The sequence below is a fragment of the Schistocerca americana genome, chromosome X (genome assembly GCF_021461395.2).
Source record: "Schistocerca americana isolate TAMUIC-IGC-003095 chromosome X, iqSchAmer2.1, whole genome shotgun sequence".
In the NCBI taxonomy this organism is placed as follows: Eukaryota; Metazoa; Arthropoda; class Insecta; order Orthoptera; family Acrididae; genus Schistocerca; species Schistocerca americana.
Window position 1 is genome coordinate 846,877,693 of NC_060130.1, and position 21,488 is coordinate 846,899,180.

The 21,488-nt window shown below is 43.0% G+C and overlaps 1 protein-coding gene across 1 annotated transcript in view; it reads left to right on the top strand.

Moving 5' to 3' along the window:
* LOC124556600 (E3 ubiquitin-protein ligase HERC2) overlaps window positions 1–21,488 on the top strand; it is an 832,907-nt gene that overhangs the window by 63,271 nt on the left and 748,148 nt on the right. Inside the window, exons 7-8 of the mRNA XM_047130567.1 lie at window positions 10,928–11,084; window positions 12,122–12,292. Of these exons, the coding sequence (XP_046986523.1) occupies window positions 10,928–11,084; window positions 12,122–12,292 (328 nt within the window). The remainder of the gene's footprint in view (window positions 1–10,927; window positions 11,085–12,121; window positions 12,293–21,488) is intronic.

Genomic DNA, 21,488 nt, shown 5'->3' on the forward strand with positions numbered 1-21,488 from the left:
ATTGGATGTAAATTATAACTTAGTCACAGATGAACTGATACAAACCACAATATCTGTTAAAGAAGATCCTGTTCAGAAATTTATTGCGAGTAAATTAAAGGAGTTATTTGCGAAGGTAAATGGCATTCAGCATGAGATCAGTGATTATAATAGCTTAGACAGTGACGTTTGTGCTGAAAATGTAAATAAAGCATTAAATTTGAAATTAAAAAAGTAAAAAAAGTAGTAGAAAGTAAAAAATAGTAGTGGAAATGTTGACAAAGAAGACCACTATGTGAAAATAGATACTTTCCACAAAATTTTTGCTAATAGAAAAATGTACCATATCGAGAACCATATAAAGAGAAAAAAAAGAATGTTCTGAAGCCACAGTGTCAAGTTTTGGCTTTGTCTGGAAGAGCAATGAAGGGTAACAGTTGGAAGGGTGTAAGATCGAAGTCAAAGGATAACTGGAACAAAAGCAGTAACAAAGTAAACAATGTTCCCACAAATGAGAGTGGAAGATATGGCAATGGTTTTCCCAGAAAATAAATAGGTGGGAACATAATGTTCGTGACAAAGAAAACTCTGATGAGAATTTACATTTACATGATAAGAGACAATATAACAATTTTGACCAAGAGAACCTTGATGGGAGTTCAAAATTTCACTATTAGTAGACAGTATAATGATAATGTCAGAGAAAATGTGAATAGGAGGAAAGAGATAAGAAAAGCAAGTAAAAACAATTATCAGATAATTGTGAGTGTCAAAGTTGCAGGTATTGAAACCATAGCGATCACTCGAATCGGTAGCAGATTAGGAACCATTGTAATGGGGGGACCTCATGATCAAGTAATAAGCATAGAGAGGGTACCAGTTGTACCATTGCAGAGATTTGAGGTCTTAGAAGCCTTGAGAAGTAATATGAAAATAATAAAGAATCAAGTAGTAGTAAAAATGAGGAATAAAGAAAAATACTGAGAATTATCAACATGGTGGTATCAGACTGATGTATCAGTTTTATTGTAGGAAATGATCTGATGGTACATCATGCTGACATAAGTTTTGAGGAGGACAGTATGACCATGAAGGTAAATGTTATGAAGAATTAGGTGAAGTATGCAAATATTACTAGTCCTTGAAAACAAGTGCAAAATCGATGTTACATGAAGATAAGTACTGAATGTTTGTAACAGGAATCCAATACAGATGAAATTACCTCACAGAAAGGAACAAAAATAAGAGCTAAAGTAACAGACATTATAATGAGCAACAAAGTTGTAAAAGGTGGGTGGGGGGGGGGGGGGGGTGAAGAATTTGATTTTGGAGTACCTGGAAGTGTTTTCAAATAGCATGAAGGTAGCAAAGAGTGATAAGAAGGCAAACAATATTATTGACATATCAAAGCTATAAAAGGAGGGTGAAAGTGTTTGTTTTTGAAGTACCAGAAAGTGTTTTTGGACAATATATGCTTAGTGAAAAATGATAAGAAATCATTTAGTATTAATCACAAGATAAAGATGTTGTATTATGAAAATTTTGAAAATCAATGTGTAATGAATAGTGTATGCCACCATAATACAGTAGAACTGGAAATTTCTGTGTACCAGTTGTTAAAAGATGAATATAACATGGTCAATATTAAAAAGTGTTGCTGTAGTAAAGGAGAAACTATTTAGCTATGTCAAGAATGAAACCAAATGCCAGAAGCAGCACCTCTTTTGTAAACAAATAGAGAGTGGTTAAAGGACCAAATATCAAGTAAAAGTTACTGTATGTACTAGAGTAAGGAGATGTGATTAGTGGGAAACAGCTAATCTTAAAAATTTATGAAAAACATTTATTTTATCAATATTTGTATGCACAAAACAGCCTGAATTGAATGCACTCTGTGTGGACGGTGAGTTCAAAGAGCCATGGTCAGGTGGTAGCTCAGTGTTAATGGCATGTCAGGAGGCGCTGCCCAGCTGATATCATGGTGACATAAGCAGGGGCATGGCACAGTACAAGATGTTTGTAAACAGAAATGGTAAACATTGCTGTTGTCATGAAATGTTATATAAACATAATTTATCAGTATTATTGTTATCATGGGATGGATTTGTTGTTATTATGAAATGGTTTGGCTAATAAATACTGTTTTGCATTTAAAGAGAGGAGATTCATTAACTAATTATTTGGAAATTTTAAAAATATTTGTGTCCCTCTTGGGCAGAGAAAGAAAATAATTGATAGTATTTGAATAGTGTAGAAATTCTAAAATATAATTTGTAAGTTGTGTCTAAAATATATTTCTTTTGTCACATATACCTACAATAAAATTGATGACACACAGAATCATAGGAAGTTTGAAGCCATGATAACCAGATAACTGGTACTAAAAGTCAGAACCACTGTCCCTCTCAATAAAGAAAAAGTCATGGTTGGATACTGCGTAATGATGAAGAAAAACCGTGAGGCATAGTAGATCCACTACACCCAGGATCACTAGATTTGATGATGAACAAGTGAAAAGTGGTGTAAATAAAGATAAAGTGTCAGTGGCATGTGCTATAAAAATGACCATGTAGTCATAAAGGCTTGTTAAAAGAGTTGTGGTGGAAGGATGTTCTGTAATGGGGTAAATGGAAAAATAAATATCCTGTGTCTAATGTATTTGTGTACCTTGAGTGACATTAGTCACTGATAAAGGCATCTTTCTTCATACTTTGTGTTGTGTGCAGTATTAAAATGCTTTTATGAGAACTAATCAGCTGAAAAAATTTAAGTGCTGGTGTATTTTGTGTATTTAGAGTGGTGTAAAAATGTTGTCTGAAAGCTGATTGATATCAAAACTTTATTTAGCAAGAAAATTTTAACATTGATTTAATATGAGAAAAACTTTATTACAGATAATTACATGGTTTCATACTGCATGAGAGAAGCAGTTCATTTGATAACAGTATTTATTGTCTTACAGATTGTTTATGAAATATGGCATATTCTTTGTCAAATTTAAGGTGTTGGTTGTTTGGTAAAATACAGAATTGAAATGAATATTAATACTAAGAGAGCATGGCAGATAACATTTGAATGTTACAATGATATGAAAGAACAGGAAATCAATATGCATTTGATATAGTTCTGTAAATTTCTAAGATTTGTTTATTTGTGGTAAATCTGAAACAAAACCAGTTAGTGGAAAATTTGTGTTTTTGAGCAGTTAATAATGAAATTCTGTAACTGTTTCTGATTCCTAGGAAAGACATATGTTTCCTCCATAGAAATAAAGTAATGCCAAAATGTACAGGTTACTCCTATGAATAATAATAGTGTAACCATGTTATTTTCAGAATTGGAATTTTGTTAAAACTTCTTTGAAGAGAACTCACCAAGGTGAGTATGTGAGGTTCCTCTTATTTTGGACAACATTTTATTTTCTAAATTTTGTATTTTATTGGGACACCACATCTAGAAGAAGTAATTTGCTCCCTTAAACAGCACTGCAAGAAACATCACTATCGATTCAAAAGCTGTTTCCCACGTAGGCATGGACAAAGGAGGAGTCATATGATGCTGTAGTGAGTTGCTGGAGCAAGGAGAGGTATGCGAGCCATAAGAAAGGATCTTGCTTGGCAACTTATACATAGGGGACTCACATACATTTTGGTGCAAAACTCAGAATTTTCTTTATTAAACAGTAGTTATCAAAGTCCACTAGTGGAACAGCAAACACTAGACAGAGCCTTCCTATCATCAGAGTTTTAATACAACAATACCACTACACAGTAAACCTGTTAAAATAGTAAACAAATTAATATCATCAAGGTATCGACCATGAATGAATAGCTACGAAGCCTTAAGAAGTATGCTAGAGATTTCGGCTGGGCACCAATCTCTCTGTCAGTGATAGGGTAGTTGGTGATTGGATGTAATCGGAGTATGTTCTCTGTACTTGTCGACTTAATTGTGCTCTCGGGTTTTAGTAACTTCTTGCAATAACTTTCTTCACCTACTGTTGTGACTCGCCGATCATTCAAAGCGCCGCCGCGCAATTACGCACGTCCTCTAGGTGCGGCGCTGTCTGCCAGCCATGCAGCAGCTGCACCACCTAAGCGGCCAGCCGCTCTCGTCGTTGGCTATACCTGCTTTTCCTCCTTGCGACGAGACGGCGGAAGACTGGTCTGATTATGAAAAACGTCTTCGACAGCACTTCTTGGCATTTCATGTCACGGACGAACAACCATGTAAGTCTTTGTTCCTTTCCTGGATTTCGCCTCAAATGTATCGGTTGTTGTTGCATTTGGCTCCTTTGAAGGATCCTGTGTCTTTGTCCTTTGCTGAAATGTGCTCACTTCTGTCTGTCTATTTTCAAAAGCAAACGCATGTGGTAGCCTCTCGTGTTACCTTTTATCGTTGTCAAAAACAGCCACATCAATCCTATCGCGCTTGGGCTGCTGACCTTCACGGCTTCAGTCGAAAGTGTCAGTTTGTTACTAACATTCACAAAGAATCCTATGCCGATTCCATGGTACGGGATGCTATTATCCGGTCTGCGCCTGACAAAGAAGTTCGGCAACGTGCCCTTCAGTTGGCGAATCCAACTCTAGATGAAGTTCTCTCCATTTCTCAGTCTTTTGAAATTTCTCGTGCCGCTGGGGCGCAAATAGAGGCGTGGGGTGATGTCGGGGAAATACAAACTCTGTGCGCTGTTGACGACGCGTGCGGCACGTCCCCGCCGGCCGACGTGGCCGCAGTGCGCTCCCACGTGCAACCTCGGCCTAGCCGTAAGCAACCCGCTAAGAAACTGCAGCAAAACTCCCGGCAACTTCCTTCATGTCTGCGGTGTTTTACGAAACATTAACGCGAGGATTGTCCCCAACGTTGGGCTGTGTGTCACAATTGCAAAAAGAAAGGTCATGTGTCTTCCGTTTGCAAATCCGACCGCATACATGATGTTCATGAACATGACGCTGATTCTGATTCTGTGTTGTCTGTCAATTGCACTTCTTCCCTTTCAGGGAAGTTATTCCTCACTGCCCAAATCCTTGGTCGAGATGTTCGCATGCAAGTGGATACCGATTCTGCTGCCACCATAATTAATTCTCAGACGTATCTTCAGTTGGGTTCTCCACTCCTGTCACCTGTCACTCGGCAATTACGGACGTACAGTAAACAGAAGATTTCTCTCTTGGAACAGTTTAATGCTGAGGTATCTTACAAATCCGTCGTTCGGTCTGTTCCCATATTTGTGGTCAACCAGAGCAACGTAGAAAATCTTTTTGGTTTCGATGCCTTTCACGTTTTTGTGTTCTCCATAGATGACTCTGTCAATATTGTCTCTGATGCTATTCCTTATGCTCAACTGGATTCCTTGTCGACAACATTTTTGTCCCTTTTTTTTCCTGGGTTAGGCCGTGCAAACGACTTTGAAGCTCATATCATACTCAAACCCACTGCTCGGCCTAAGTTTTTTCGGGCTCGGCCCATTCCTGTGGCCCTTCGTGATCAGGTAAAACGGGAGATGGATCGTCTCACTACTTCAGGGGTCTTGCTTCCTGTCACTTCCAGTGAGTGGTCCTCTCCTGTCGTCGTTGCTAAGCCAAATGGTGATATTCGTCTCTGTGGCAATTTGAAAGCCACTGTAAATGCTCAATGCCTCATCGACACTTACCCTATGCCCCGACCTGAAGAACTGTTCACTAAACTTGCTGGAGGCCAGTATTTTTCTAAAATTGACCTATCAGAAGCTTATCATCAACTTCCTCTCGACGCTGCTTCCCGGCAGTTTCTGGTCCTTAACACGCCTTTCGGCCTCTATCAATACCAACACTTGCCATTCGGGGTTGCTAGCACCCCTGCTCTCTGTCAGTGATTCTTGGAACAATAATTGCTCCCTGTCTCTGGGTGTATCAATTACATGGAACATTGTTGTCACTGGCTCCACTACTGAAGAACATCTTCAAAATCTCCGCACACTTTTTCATGTCTTACAGACTGCCGGTCTTAAGTGTAATCTTCAGAAATCACAATTTTTTCAGGCATCTATCACGTAGTTGGGGTTTCAACTCTCTCGGGATGGTATTCGTCCGCTTCAGCAAACTGTCGTTGCGATCGATGCCCTTCCTCACCCTACATCTGTTAAGGAACTGCAGGCCTTCTTGGGGAAAATAGCATACTATCACTAGTTTTTAGCATCTGCGGCTTTGGTGGCTCAGCCGTTGCATCGCCTGTTGCATAAAAACGTGCCTTTTCACTGGTCCACGCCATGCGAAGCGGCTTTCCAGAAATTGAAGACTATGCTGAAACAGGCCCTGTGCCTGGCTACTTATCGACCTGGCCAACATCTTGTTTTTGCCACAGACGCCTCTCAATACGGGGTCGGTGCAGTCCTTGCGCACCGTTTTTCTGACGGTTCGGAACGACCCATTGCTTATGCCTCCAAAACGCTCACGGATGCCCAACAAAAGTATTCTCAAATTGAGAAAGAAGCTTTGGCCATTATTTATGCTCTTCATAAGTTCGGTATTTTTCTCTATGGCCCAAAATTTCATCTTGTTATGGATCACAAACCACTTGTTTCCTTGTTTCATCCATCAACGTCACTTCCCGACAAGGCTGCACACCGCCTCCAGCGTTGGGCTCTTTACTTGTCTCGTTTCAATTATGAGATTCATTTCTGGCCAATGGCTCAACATGCGAATGCTGATGCTCTGTCTCGCCTTCCCATGGGTCCTGATCAGGCATTCGATAGGGACGAACTTTTGTGTTTCCACCTGGATGTTGCCGAGCAGCGGATTGTGGACGGGTTCCCCATCACTGGGGACAGGCTGGCGGCTGCTACGGGTTCTGACCGTAGTTTCTCCCGGGTTTTACGCTGTATTCAGAAGGGTTGGCCAGATCGCCTGTCCACTAAGACTTCTGATCCATTGCGGAACTACTACGCTTTGCGCTACCACCTCACGGCTAGGGATGGTGTTATCCTCCTCTCCACTGACAATGCTTTGCCGCGTGTTGTGGTACCTGCGTCTTTGCGTGCTTCGGTCTTGCGCCTCCTTCACCAAGGGCACTGGGGTGTGTCTCGCACAAAATCTCTGGCGCGCCGTCATGTGTACTGGCCTGGCATCGACTCTGAAATAGCACACATGGTCGCTGCCTGCGGCCATTGTGCGTCACAGGCCGCTGCCCTGAAGTCATCTTTGTCACCGTGGCCTTCGCCTGAAAAGCCCTGGGACAGCATTCATGCTGACTTTGCGGGACCCTTTTTAGGTACTTATTGGCTCCTCGTAATTGACGCCTACTCTAACTTTCCTTTCATTGTCCATTGCACGTCGCCTACCACCACGGCAACCACCAGTGCTCTCGCCCGCATGTTTTCTTTGGAAGGCCTCCCGTCTACTCTTGTTACTGATAATGGTCCACAATTTGCCTCTTCCGAATTTGCAGATTTTTGTGCTCGTCAAGGCATTATGCATGTCACGGCCCCGCCGTTCCATCCACAATCCAACGGTGAGGCTGAATGACTGGTCTACACATTTAAGGCTCAGATGCGGTAACTTCTGACTTCTTCTGCTGCTGATGATGCGCTTCTCCAGTTTCTGGCATCTTACCGTTTCACCCCCATGGGCGACCACAGCCCGGCTGAGCTCTTACATGGCCGACAGCCCCGCATGCTACTTCATCTTCTGCGGCCTTCCACCTCACGACCGCGGGTGCCTTCACTTGGCCGGTTCACCGCTGACGACCTCGTCTGGGTACGGGGATATGGCAGGCGGCCATAATGGAGTCCGGGTCGCATCTTAAGACACCGTGGCAGACGCCTGTATGAAATCCAGATGGACACGGGTGTTGCAGTGCGTCATTCGGACCAGCTTCGGCCTCGTGTGCCAGCAATGCCTGTTCCGAATGCCGCTACACCACCTTTGGCTCTACCTGACGCTCGGGATCTTGGCATTTCTCAATACTCACAACGCAGCCCTCTCACCGTCATCGCGATGCCAGCACAAGAACGGATGCCACCAGGAGACGTGCCCATGCAGGAACCGGATGACCATCCTCTGTCAGAGCAAATCTACTCGCCTCCTCCTCCAACGGACGCTGACACATCGCCCATGTCTCCTGTCATATCAACTGGACTTGCCACAACGGGCAGATTGGTGCATGGGGCCCCAGCAGATTCGACCCCTACGTCTCCTGTCATCTCGACCCGTTATCATCGGGGACACTTCCGGCCGTACGGGAAGCCGCCTCCTCGAGACTTTACGGCGAGTCAAACAACGCCTATGGACGTTAGCCATCTCCAGGACACCTCCATCAAGACCAGTGCAACAATTTCAAAGGGGGGAGAAGTGTTGTGACTCACCGATCATTCAAAGCGCCGCTGCGCAATTACGTGCGGCGCTGTCTGCCAGCCATGCAGCAGCTGCGCCACCTAAGCGGCCAGCCGAGCAGCGGCCGCTAGACTGGGACTCAGTGCTCATTCAAATGCTAACGTGTACACATGTCTTGCTTGTCAACTTACTCTGTGACATATGTGTTGTGTCATTCTGAAATATATGTGTTAAACTTGACGTTATAACACCTACTTCATTGTGAATTGTTTTATGGTGTTTGCTAAAAATGCACTGTGGACTCACGGTTAAAGTTAGAAACTTTTATGGAAGTTTGGTACCCCAAGGGGATCTTGCATCCTGTAATTCTTCCTCGCCTTCAAAGAGGATAGCAATATCTTCAGCGAATCTTATTACTGATATCCTTTTACCCTTAATTTGAAACCTACTCTTGAACTTTTCTGTTATTTTCATTGTTGGTTCTTCAGTGCATAGATTGAACACTGAGGGTGAAAGGTTGCATCCCTGTGCCACATGCATATTAAGCTGAACACATCCTTCTTGGTTTCCCATTCTTATTTTTTTCCTCTCTGTTCTTGTACATGTTGTATATTACACTTCTCTCCCCATAGCTTACACTTATTTTTCTGAGAATTGCAAACATCTTGCACTGTTTTACCATGTGGAATGATTTTTCAATGTCAACAAATCCTATGAATGTGTCTTGATTTTTCTTAAGTCTTTGTTCCATTATCAAGCCCAATGTGAGAATAGCAAGGTTTGATCAAAAATTTGTATGCAATTCAGAAAATACTAGATTAGATGAGGAATAACAGGGGAGGAAGTTTCTCATTTGCTCTGGTTTTGCTCAGGACCCTCCAAGTTATTTAGCAGATGTGTCTAATAGAGAAAACTATACAAAAAAATTATATCAGGACACACTGAAATCCAGGAAAATGAACAAGATGACATAGTGGTTAAGAGAGCTTGTCTGGGATACACCGCAGAAAAATATTCTGTCTTTATATGTGCTGCTGCCTTGCTGTAGAATTATAACATCATTTTATGTTTGGTGGAAAAGTGGTGGAAAGTGCTGTCCAATATCCCATTGTTGGTAAATACTGGTACATCTAGGTGTGGTGTTCCTTGCTCAGGTCACAGACATAGGATGAACTGGCACTGGCCAGTTTCCATGCAGGCTGCTTACTTAGGATGTGAGGTGCACATATTAAATTTAATGTATAGGATAGATCCATGTTTAGTGGTCCACCAGCAACCTACATCTGCTGTAACATTGTAGTCTCTTTGGTATCAGCCTTTCTTCTTATTTTGCTCTAATTCACAGAAGTAAATTTTAAAGGAAAATGGTAAGTAGTTGATGATGCCTTTCATGTAGAAGGTGGGATGATATCCTGGATGAAATGCTAAAGGGGAAAAATATATTGCTTGAACTGTGCTCTGTGCCATGTGGAGTAGTGATTAGTGTCGCTGGCTGGCATGCTGCAGGTCGCCAGTTCAAATTTGAGCACTCGCAAACATTTGTTGTTTAGTATTTATCAATTCAAGAAGGTTCTTGAAATTTCATATGTTTGTTATGTTTGCATATTCTGGAATATTCAGTGTTTGTAAAAATAGCAGCAGTATTCGTCCAGGAGGCAGTTCTGTTCTAACTGTACATTAGTGTCTGTAATAAGTATCCCTTCAGTGCTTTGTGTTGTACTTCATTTATGACCGTGCTTCCTGATTTGGGCTTGACTGTGGTTACTACATGATAATATGAGAAATAACTTTTGTTGAATCAGGGACAATTTGACTTGTATGATAATGGAAAGTGGATGCTTGGAGCTGAAAATCTATGTATGTGTTTTTTGTGATTGTTTAGTCACTTTGTTTCTCACGTGAGTTTAAGTCACCCAGTTACATTTGCAGAGTGTTATATTATAGATTCAAAGGAAATGATTGAGTGAAGGACAATGAAAAAACCAATAATATCCACAGATATGATTTATTATGATGACTGCATCAGCGCCCTATGACTGAGTTCTCGAGGATACACATTACAACAAGTGTTCCATATGACAACCATTCATGTGAAGGCATGCTTCAGTACATATCCTCATAAATGCCTGTACACCTTCAGAAATCGCAAACATGTTACAAATGCATTGAGAACCATCCAGAATGAATTCCTCTAGTTCTTCAAAACTATCAACAGGGCTGGAACAAATCCATATATCCAACCTGAGAAACCATTTACTTACAGAGCTCTGTTTATTAAGATTATTTGGTTCTTTCATTGATTTCTACTTGCACCTTTTGTTTGTACCTTTAAGTCAGACACCCTGTATAGAGAATTTAATCTGATTTTATCTTATTGGTATTTTTACGTTTTTAGAACTCCACAGATTAAAAATGTGCGGTGTGGTAGTTGTCCTGTTGGTCTTAATACTGAGGTAGTTGATGTTAGTGTTAGTTCTTACTAAACTTGACTTGTTACATACATTAACCTTTATTGAGTAGAGCAGTTCCATTACCTCAGAAAATTTGGAAATCCTCAACATGTGATAGCATAACATTACATTGTAGTTCATTTTTGAGTCACACAATGTGAGCTGTCATACTTTCATTTTTAATAGGTGAAGAAGCTGATGTCTGCAGCGAGTTATTGAGTGAATCTCTTGAGGCTCTTCAGTCCTTATCTGAAGCTACCCTGTTTGATGAAAGTTCAGTTTCACCAGTATGGTTAGAAGTTCTGGAGTTGTCAGCAAAGTTTTTGCGTCAAGTTGTTCTTGGGTATGTAGCTTTGAAGTTATATATATGCTTGGAAATTATATAAGCTTCATTCACTTGATAAAATATTTTGAATGGTTTAATATTCATGGCAGTCATTAATATGTTGCATTCATCTTTTTTCCTCGTGTATGAAAATACGAATCACCTGTACGTATGCATATTAGTTTAGCCATTATTCAAATGAGTATCAACTGATATGCGCTGTAGTTGTGTGCACGTAAGAAGTTGGTGTTGGGGGTATGCACAATGGCAAGGAGCAGTGTACCACATGATGATCCAGCCAATAGCATCATTCTGCTACAATTGACTGTATTATGCACTTTGGGATGCACATAGAATATGTAGTGTTGATTTTTGTGTTCATTTAGGTATAATGAGGTTACTTAGCCACTATAGTGTTCATTATGGATGGCAAGCAAATGCAATAATATTACTTTAAGAAGCAACACAGATAGTTTTCCGAGCATATGAATTATACTAGGGAGAGTCAGAAGTAGTGTAGCGCTCTCTCCAGCATTGCCAGTTACCAGGGTAGGCAACACTTGTAGTGCGAGGTGTGGGACAGAGGTAGAAAGCACACTGGTGAGGCTGAAAAGCATTTTGCATATTTCTCTCTCTCTCTCTCTCTCTCTCTCTCTCTCTCTCTCTCTCTCTCCTTCTCTGCACAGAATGCATCATGCAGCTGCCTTCTAATGTACACACCACTACAGCACATGGTATAAAACAAAGCTAAATTGAAGCAGTTGCTATCTCAATTTTTTGTATTGTAAGATAATTATTAAATGGAATTCTGATTCCTGTTATGTTCTTTGACATTCATGAGTGATAAGACTGCTTGTAATACAGTACGTATTGCCTATTATTCTAAGTATGTATCCAGTATTCCTCCCCTTCCTGTCCCAAAACCTTATGGTGGTAACAGAATGTCTGAGGGGAAAACCAATACTCTTCTACATTCCTTTCTATGTATCACCCTGTCATTTTATTGTCTGAATTAAAACTTGCTTCAAACTGAAATTGTGCTATTTTTGTTTCAGAGATATGAACAGAGGCCGTGGTTGGGATGTAGTTCCCCTTGCAGACCGTCACACAGCTCTTGGTTTACTTTTGGAATTAGCTATTCAGAGAGGAACATTAAGTTATATGTTAGATGCTATATTGTTATTGCTGCATCTGTGGGAAAAGGGAAAATATCAGGATGATAATAGGTAATTTACTAAGGTTTAATATAGTGATCATTTTACAGACACCAAATTTTATTAATTTAAACATTGTTTAACTAATGTGGCAGTATTGAAGGCAGAGTGCAGGATTTTATCACTATCTTTCTTTTCTATAATTCAGTTTCAGCCTTAGGCCATTTTCAACTACCTAAACATGTTTGGTGACAATATATAATTTAAGGAATCGTACCAAATAGTGGAGGCATTGAATCATCAACTGAAAACTTTGCTAGCTTTGGGTGGGATGAATCCTTTTTCAAGCCAGAGTGTACACACACACACACACACACACACACACACACACACACACACACACACACACACACACACACACCCACACCTGTGTGGCTACATTGTGCTGGCTGATTGTATGGCATAGGTCCTATTCTATAAGAGGTAGGACCATCTGTAAAAGCAGCTGTGTCATATGCCAGCTCTGCTATAATTTTTGCACAGAATTTCGTAGGGGTATGACCCCCAACCAACTGTTCACTCATATGAATGACCACTGCCAAACTGTGGCCAAGAGCAGCATTGACAACCCAATGGGGGACACATTACTGAGCACAATATGCTTGATTTCATGCCTGCATCACAGCCCTTGCCATCTGGATCCATCCCTCCAACAACAGCTTTTCTGAATTATGTAGATGGGAGTAACACATCTTTTGATCCCTAATCCTCCTGGTGGGATTTCCACCAGCCCTCTGCCCTGCACCAACTTTTCCTTCCCTGCACCAGGACTCTTTAATTTCACTCATGCTGCATCCACATGCTCTTGCCTGAAGTCTCCCATTTCTCTAGCTTCTGTTTTCCATTCACAATTCACTACTCCTCTCCATCTTCATAGTGCACTACGTGAGCACATTGGTGCCAGTACCTGTGCCACAATGCTACCTAATGCATCTACAACCTCTCCATCCCACATTTCTTTGCAGTGTACCTGCTACCTCTCACTTCCAGCCACCCACCACCTACCGCCCACCACCTGCCAACCACCACCTGCCACTCTTTCAATATTCCCTTCCACTATCCCCCTCGTTTCTCCCATCTCCCACTCCCACTTCACCAGAGACAAGCAGAATGGAACCTTAAAAATTCTTAGCAGCTGTGGATCCAGGTTCAAAGAAAATCATTGAGAGTCAGGTCTATGGAGAATTTTAAATAACTGTCCTGTGAAACCTTAAAGGAAGTTAATGCCTGAACATTCTGATTGTTATATATATATATATATATATATATATATTCAATCGTGTGCTGTGAATCATTTTTAAGTGTGCCTTTTAGTACTCAGAATGCCCCAATGGGCAGGAGGATCCTCGAATAATGTGCCTAAATAGTTTGATAGTCATGTGCAGTACAACGCATGGTGGTGGAACGCCTCATGAGTCGTTATCAGTTGGACCCACTAGTCCAGAGTGTTTTCGGGAGCGGCTTGCAAAATGTAATACAGAACCATGCCCTTCAGCCAGTTGACGGTGTTCGTTCTTATAGTGGGAAAGTAAGTGGTATTTGGGTGTAGGAGTTCGTCTGGTGTTACAGACTCTGGCTGTCATCACAACAGGAGCACCAACATACATTGCCCAAGATCCCAGTATCTGCCTGTCACAGCACATGTCAGGCGGTGTGCTTCCGAATCGACGACGGCACAGTGTGGACACAAAGGGTTGTCGGTGAGATGGATGGAATGGAGGTGCTGGCGTGTGGCTAATTTGCCGTTCACCACTTTATACCTCAGGGAATGAGCGTACGTGGGCAGGTATGGGGTGTGGACGGCTCACCACACCCTGGTCCAGCGGATGGTTGGATGTTGTTGTTCGACGTTGTCGTGCCTGATAGATGCGGTAGTAATCTCTCGTGCTCGGCGTCCTTGTCGCTGGCAGATCCTCAGTCATGTAACTCAGTTCGACCAAAAAATCGCTGATGTGGGCCTGAGACAGCTATGTGGCCCACGGCGGCCGGTGGATGCAGATCTTGTGGCACGACGATCTGCAGCAGCTTCCCCATCAAACTGTTGTTGGTCGTGGTCCATGCGAGCCGCATCATCCATAGGTACAGTGCCCGTGCGCGGTTGTGGGTGTGAGTCAACCCCAGGCCCCCTGCCAGTGGAGGCCTCGTCAAATTAGTGTAGCGAACCTTGAATATATAACCTGCACTCACAAATTGTCTGTACGCCGCCTGGAAAGTGCGGGCCATGGTGGCTGTTAGCAGTAAAGTGTATGCAAAATAATTAAGTTTGGACGCTAGATAAGTGTTGACGTAATGTGTTTGGGGAATTATATCCATATTGCGGTATCTGCTATCACAGAGCAGCATCTGTGTCCTTTGTAGTAGCCGGCGATATGTGGCTGTCGCAGTTTGGTGAACTATACTGGAGAACTGCACCCCTAGTGCTTTCAGTGAGGGAACCTTTTGGAAGGGGACGGCTGTTGGGTATAGAAGGCCTCTCCCAACATCCATGTATGTCATCTTGCACATGTTGACGACGCTGCCCAATACCGCGCCGTAGCGGCACAACCACTGACATGTCGCTTGGATTTCGTTGCTCGACTGCACCAAGAGCACCACATCGCCTGCGAAGGTGGCACATCGGAAAGTCACGTCTCAAATGCTGATGCCTTCCAGTCATTGGTGAAGGCTGTACAGTGCAGGTTCGTGGGCCGCCGCGAATAAGACTCCTGATAAAGGACATCCCTGTCACACCGACCATCCAAGACTGATGTGTTCAATCTGGTGTCCTTTGATCATAATCCGGGAGCGCGCCCCGTGAATTAAGCATAAGATCACCCTTGCTGACATCTGCGAGAGTCCCATGCATTGGAGCACAGCGCGAAGGAAACTGTGGTCGATAAGATCAAAAGCATGATCAAAATTGACGGTGACAAGAGCGCCTCCGAGGCGGCAGGCCACTGCCAGCGCCGTGAAGTATTGGTAGGCACCAAGTGCCCTGTGGATGTTACTGTCTCCGCCTAAACGTGTCTGGTCAGGATGGATCATGTGTCCAATGGTGGTCTGAAGATGAGTGCAGAGGATATGGGTGGAAAGTTTATAATCCGTGTTCAGTAGCGTGAGACGATGATAGTCATGACATTGGTGAGAACCGCTTGGTTTGGGAACTGGTATCATGATGCCTTCAAGGAAATCTGTGGGGACAGTAAAATCGTCGTGGAAGAGGTCTTGAAACATCTGAATCCACTGAGCGCTCATCAGGGGATAGAAGGTGCGGTAGAATTCTTTCGGTAAGACATCTGGGCTCGGTGACTTGTTGGGGGTGCCACATACCAAGGCCGCTGTTAAATCTTCAGTAGTTATAGGAGCCTGCAGGGCGTCATCCTGGGCCACTACTCTTGGGTCAGGCAGACTGCACAGGATGTCTTCGTACTCACGAACAGTTTTAGTGTCCCAGGCTTAAACAACCTGTAATGCTACAGCGATGGCATGCTGCGAGTTGATGCGCCCACCCTCTACTGTCTCTACTGACATTATAAGGTGGTGCTTGCGGTGGCGTCTCTCTCTGATAACGTGATATATGGATGCCATTTAGTGGGGATGGTACCCTGCACCCTTGCCTGGAGTCGGGCTCCATCAAGCTGTTCTGCGGTGAGACGGAGTAGGCGAGCTTTGAGACGATTAACCTCTGTCTGCCGTTCACGTGATGGCGGCTGGGTCATGAGTTCTCTCTGCGCAGCGTAATAAAATTCCGACGTCGCCCGATGCCAGCACGCTGTGTCACGGCCATATCCCATGAGTGTCTGTCAGGGGGCCGGCTTGGCACGGTCGAGCCACCAGGATGTGCATACAAACTCTGGAGGCAGTGGTCCCACGTAGCAGCCATCTCCCGCCGACATGCGTCCTTGTACAAATAGGAAATGTTCAGTGTCCATGGACCACGGCTGTGGTATGTGAGCTGTTGGGGGAGTGTGACCAAGCAGATGTATGCCAAATGGTCGGTGAAAGCTGTTGGACACAGTTCTGCATCCCTTGTCGTGGCATGGCGTCCTTGTGAGACTTATATCCGTTGGAGGTGGCTGGCAGACTGATTGGCGAAATACATATAGCCACAGCGATCCCTGTGAAGGAGACGCCATGTGTCATGTAGCATCAGGTCTCGCACGAGAGCCTGTAATGCTGGGCATGTAGAGTAGTGCAGTGTTTGGTCTGCTGGATCTAAGATGCTATTAAAATCACCGCCTATGATGTAGTGTTCCATATTCCCATTTAGCAGTGGAGCAATTTTGTCGGAATAAAAGATGACCCTTTCTCTGTGTCGAGATGACCCAGAGGGCGCGTAAACATTGATCAGGTGGACTGTTCCCACCGTGACGGCTACACCTTGTGCAGATGGCAGGTACGTAACTTTTGATACCTTGATGCTGTCGTGTAATAGGATGGTGGTTTCACCGGCAGCATCGCTTGATGGGATGCTGTAGGCTATGTATCCATAAATATTAAGTTGCAGCTCTGGATGGACTTCTTGAAGGAGGATGATATCCAGGTCCACCGCTTGGAGCATATCGTGGAACATGCACATATTGATGACAGAGCATATGCCATTAACATTGACTGTGCACACATGGTAGGAATGGGACATCTAAATTCGGAGTGAGTAGATGCAAATGGTAGCCTCCGTCATGGAAACGTCTGAGCTGGGTGAGGCCACCGTCCTGTCCGCGGTGTCAGATGTCTGCCTTAGGCAGTTCTGGTAGATTCTGCTGACAATGGCATGTCAGAGACGGTGTCGGCAGCGTGCTCCCTGTCTCCACCCTGTTGGTCATCTGCCGTCGAGAGGCGACGTTTCTTATAACGCTTTGGTGACCGTTGTTTCCTCGTCCGTGTGTCCGCGTCCGTTGAAGGGCTGGGATCAGTACCTTCGGCCATGCAGCCGGCGTCCAGAAATGGTGGCCAGCGTCCAGAAATGATGCCTCTGGTACGACGACGGTGATAGTGGTGGTGCTGGTGGTAGTTATGGGCATTTTGTCTTGCAAGGGTGTCTCGTTGGGCGACTCCGCAGTCACGGCGGCTTCGGCGGCTGAGCTCATGGGTGCATTTGACTGCAGCAAGGGCATGACATCTGTGCACACCGGCCGCACTGCTTCCACATAGTTAGTGGTAACGCGGTTGGCACGGCTGTCTGTACTGGTTCCGCATGTGGCACCTGGATGAGGCGGTGTTGGAGGCAATTGGATCACACATGGCCCTCCTATTCACAGCCGGCACACATCCGTGTTTGTCTGTCATAAATAATAATGGCTCGGCAACCTCCAATGAACACGTACGATGGCACGTGTTTGCGGAGTTCGATGCGTACCTGTCTGATGCCATTGAGCACGCAATAGGTTTCAAAGGTGTTCCACTTCTCTTCCTTGTAGCTTAGGACCATTCCGTATGGCCGCAACGCGTCAGTAATGAGCACTGCCGGGACCTCGAATGGCAGTTTGAATATGCGCACCGTGCGCACACCCATACCCGCATTGTCCACAGTAACCGTGCTTACATTGGCGTCAGAGTGGCAAAAGCAGTAGCCATTGGTGGAACGTCGGACTAGTTTGCCACATACCTCTTCATTTTTCATCTTGAGATAGGCAATACTGGCAGTGATACACAGATGTATGCCTATCAGCTCGTGGGGATCGACATGCATGTCGTCTCTCAGAAACCGTTCAATTTCATAAGCCTTTGGATGCGCGTAGGAATTGTCGAACATGAGTTTCACCATTGCCTGGTGGTAAGAGACAGCTCTAAATCACAACAGCGAACGCAGTACCTCGTGCGACAAGTAAACAAACACGTCTGGAGTGCTGCTCAGCGCGCTATGCGTCCGAGCCGCGACGCGACGCAACTAAATGCCGACTGGACTGTTATTTATTGTAGTACATTTTGGCACCTCAAAAGTAGTGTATGTATTAGAAATTAGAAACGATAAGCAGAAGGAACTGGTGGCAGTCACTAGTGGTTTCTACACTATGTACTCATGTATTTATAGAAAGGAAAATCACACAATACCTGTAAAATAATAGACATATCACAGTGGGTAATAACTGACAATAACAAACATAGTAGAACCAACATTTTATTGCCGGTTACCTATAGTGTTGGTTTACACAATTCTTACCCACGTGTATCTTCTTTCAATAGGCCTACATTTTTCTGGGGTTATTTCTGAAATCAGTGAAGGTATTTTAAACCTGTCTTGTGACTCCAAGGAAATGTGTATTTTTGTCACCAAATGTGTTTTGTTTTATTGAAATAAAATAACAACAGTGATCTTATTGTAGCACATATACCATCTGGCTTGCTTTCTCCATCTAAAAACACTTCATTACAAAAGATGTTGATGCAAGTACTTAAGATTTTTGCTCACACAGGGGAGAAATACAGAAGTCCTTACATTTTTTTGTCAACTTATGTCTTTACTTACCCATGAGATCTCAAAACTTGTCAGGGAAAAATGCTAAAACTTGTCTGGAAATCAGGGAAATATCAGGGAATTTCACTTGGGGAACCTTGTGGCAACCCTGTTCATGCAGGAGAATCCTACAAACATACCATTGTTTGACCATCTCACAGACTCCCGTATTGACAACATAGTAATAAGCATCCCGGGCATAGAGAAACAACTGAAAGAGTTGAAAACAAGTAAGTCACCAGGTGCGGATGGAATCCCAGTTTGGTTTTGCAAAGAGTACTCTGTGGCATTGTCCCCTTACTTAGCTTGCATTTGTCATGAATCTGTCGCCAAACAGAAAGTCCCAAGTCACTAGAAAAAAGTGCATGTGTCTGCTGTACTCATGTACAAGAAGGGTAAAGGAGCGGACCCACTGCAGAATCCTTGAATGTATTGAATATAATAAATTTTCTTGAGACCGAGAAGCTTCTGTCCATGAATCAGCACGGTTTCATTAAGTATTGCTTCTGCAAAACTCAACTTGTCCTTTTCTCACATGATATATTGTGAACTATGCATGAAAGACAACAGCCAAATTCCATATTTCTGGAAAGCATTTGACACAGAGCCCCACTGGAGACTGTTAATGAAGGAACAGACATGTGGAATAGGTTCCCAGACATGTGAGTGGCTCAACAACTTAGTAAAATTTTATTTTTGTGGGGGTCCACAGTGGGCCTTCAACATGTTTTGAGAATGAGAACATGGTCCAAGTAGGCTGTATTATTTTTATTATCTATGTGATCGGCCAGTTTTCAGCCTTGGGTCATTTTCATTGTAATACGTCATTAGTATGTGTGGACAGGAATACGTTTTATTTCTGTGTGTATGTGGCACAAAAATGATACAGTATTGTACATGGTTACATCTGTTAGCAGGCACAATCAGAAAGATGTCATCTCATCATATAGTCACAGTTGTTAGGATGATCATAACAGCTGTGACTATACTGTGTGATGACATATTTCTGTTTGTGGTGGCTAATAGATGTAATCATGTACAATATTGTACTGTTTTTGTGCCACATACACACAGAAGTAAGACATATTCCTGTCCACATGTACCAGTAATGTATTTTAATGTAAAATACACATTTGTAAATAACCCAAGATTTAAATTGGTCAATAGCACATATAATAAAAAGAATACAGACTACTTGGGCCATGTTTTCATTCTCAAAGACTTAGAACCCAGTATGTTGTTCTTGATGGTGAGTGTTCATCAGAGACAAGGCTATTGTCAGGAGTGCCCCAGGGAACTGTGATAGGACTGCTGTTATGTTCTGTATACATAAATGATCTGGCAGACAGGGTGAGCAGCAGTCTGCTGCTGTTTACCGATAATGCTATGTTGTACCGGAAGGTATCGTCGTTGAATGACTGCAGGAGGGTACAAGATGACTTGGACACAATTTCTAGTTAGTGTGATGGATGAATAGCAGCTAGCTCTAATTGTATAAAAATGTAAGCTACTGTGTATGAGTAGGAAAAGCAAACCCATAATGTTCAGATGCAGCATTAGTAGCGTCCTGCTTGACGCAGTCACGCTGTTTAACTATCTGAGCATAACAATGCAAAGCAATATGAAATGGAATGAGTATGTGAGGATTGTGGTAAGGAAGATGAATGGTCACCTTGGTTTTAGGAGAATTTCGGGAAAGTGTGGTTCATCTGTAAAGGAGACAACACATAGGATGCTAGTGTGACCTGTTTTTGAGTACTGGTCAAGTTTTTGGGATTTGTACCGGGTCAGAATAAAGGAAGACATTGAAGCAATTGAGAACTGGTGGGTTCGAGCAAGATGCAAGTCTTATGGAGGTGCTTTGGGAACTCAAATGGAAATCTCTGGAGGGAAGATGACATTCTTTTTGAGGAACATTATCGAGAAAATTTAGAGAACCGATATTTGAAGCTGACTGCAGTACAATTCTACTGCTGCCAACATACATTTCATATAATAACTATGAAGGTAAGATACGAGGGATTAAGGCTCATAAGGAGGCATATAGACAGTTGTTTTTCCCTCACTCTATTTGCAAATGGAACAGCAAAGGAAATGACTAGTAGTGATACTGAGTAGCCTCTGCCACACACTGTATGGTGGCTTGCAGAGTAGATATGGAACCTCCAATTAAAGAGGCAGGATGCACAGCATTAGAGACAGATACTATAATGTCTGTCTATTGCAGTATCCTAAAGCATATTTTAAACTTGTGCATTATGACAGTCGTAGTAGGAAAATAACCTTCTCTCAAAGAACAGTTGTAGCCTAAGGGAAATAAAAATTTACATGAAACACATTTTGTTCTTAGTGCAAATAGAAGATACATATAAAACACTTAGATTCCATGTTCCTAAGAAAACAAATTATCTGAAACCAATTATCTGATTGCAAGATTAGTGCTAAATTTTTCTAATGTGTCCACATTGTTTAAATATCTTGGGGCAGTATTGTGAAGTTATATGAAATGGCACAAATAGATGAATTTAGTTGTGGCAAAGATGAATTGAAGACATAATTCAGTGGGAGGATTTTGGAAAGTGCATTGTAGCTGTAAAGAAAAAGCATAGATGATACTATTGTGACATATTTTTGAGCACTGCTTCATCGTTTGGAATCCTTATCACAATGTACTGACAGCATCTTTTTGGGCATCCAGCTGTGCCAAGTGGTTATACACCTGGGATGTTTTGGCTGAGTGCACTTGTGGTAACTGGCTGCTATTTGGTTGTAGGT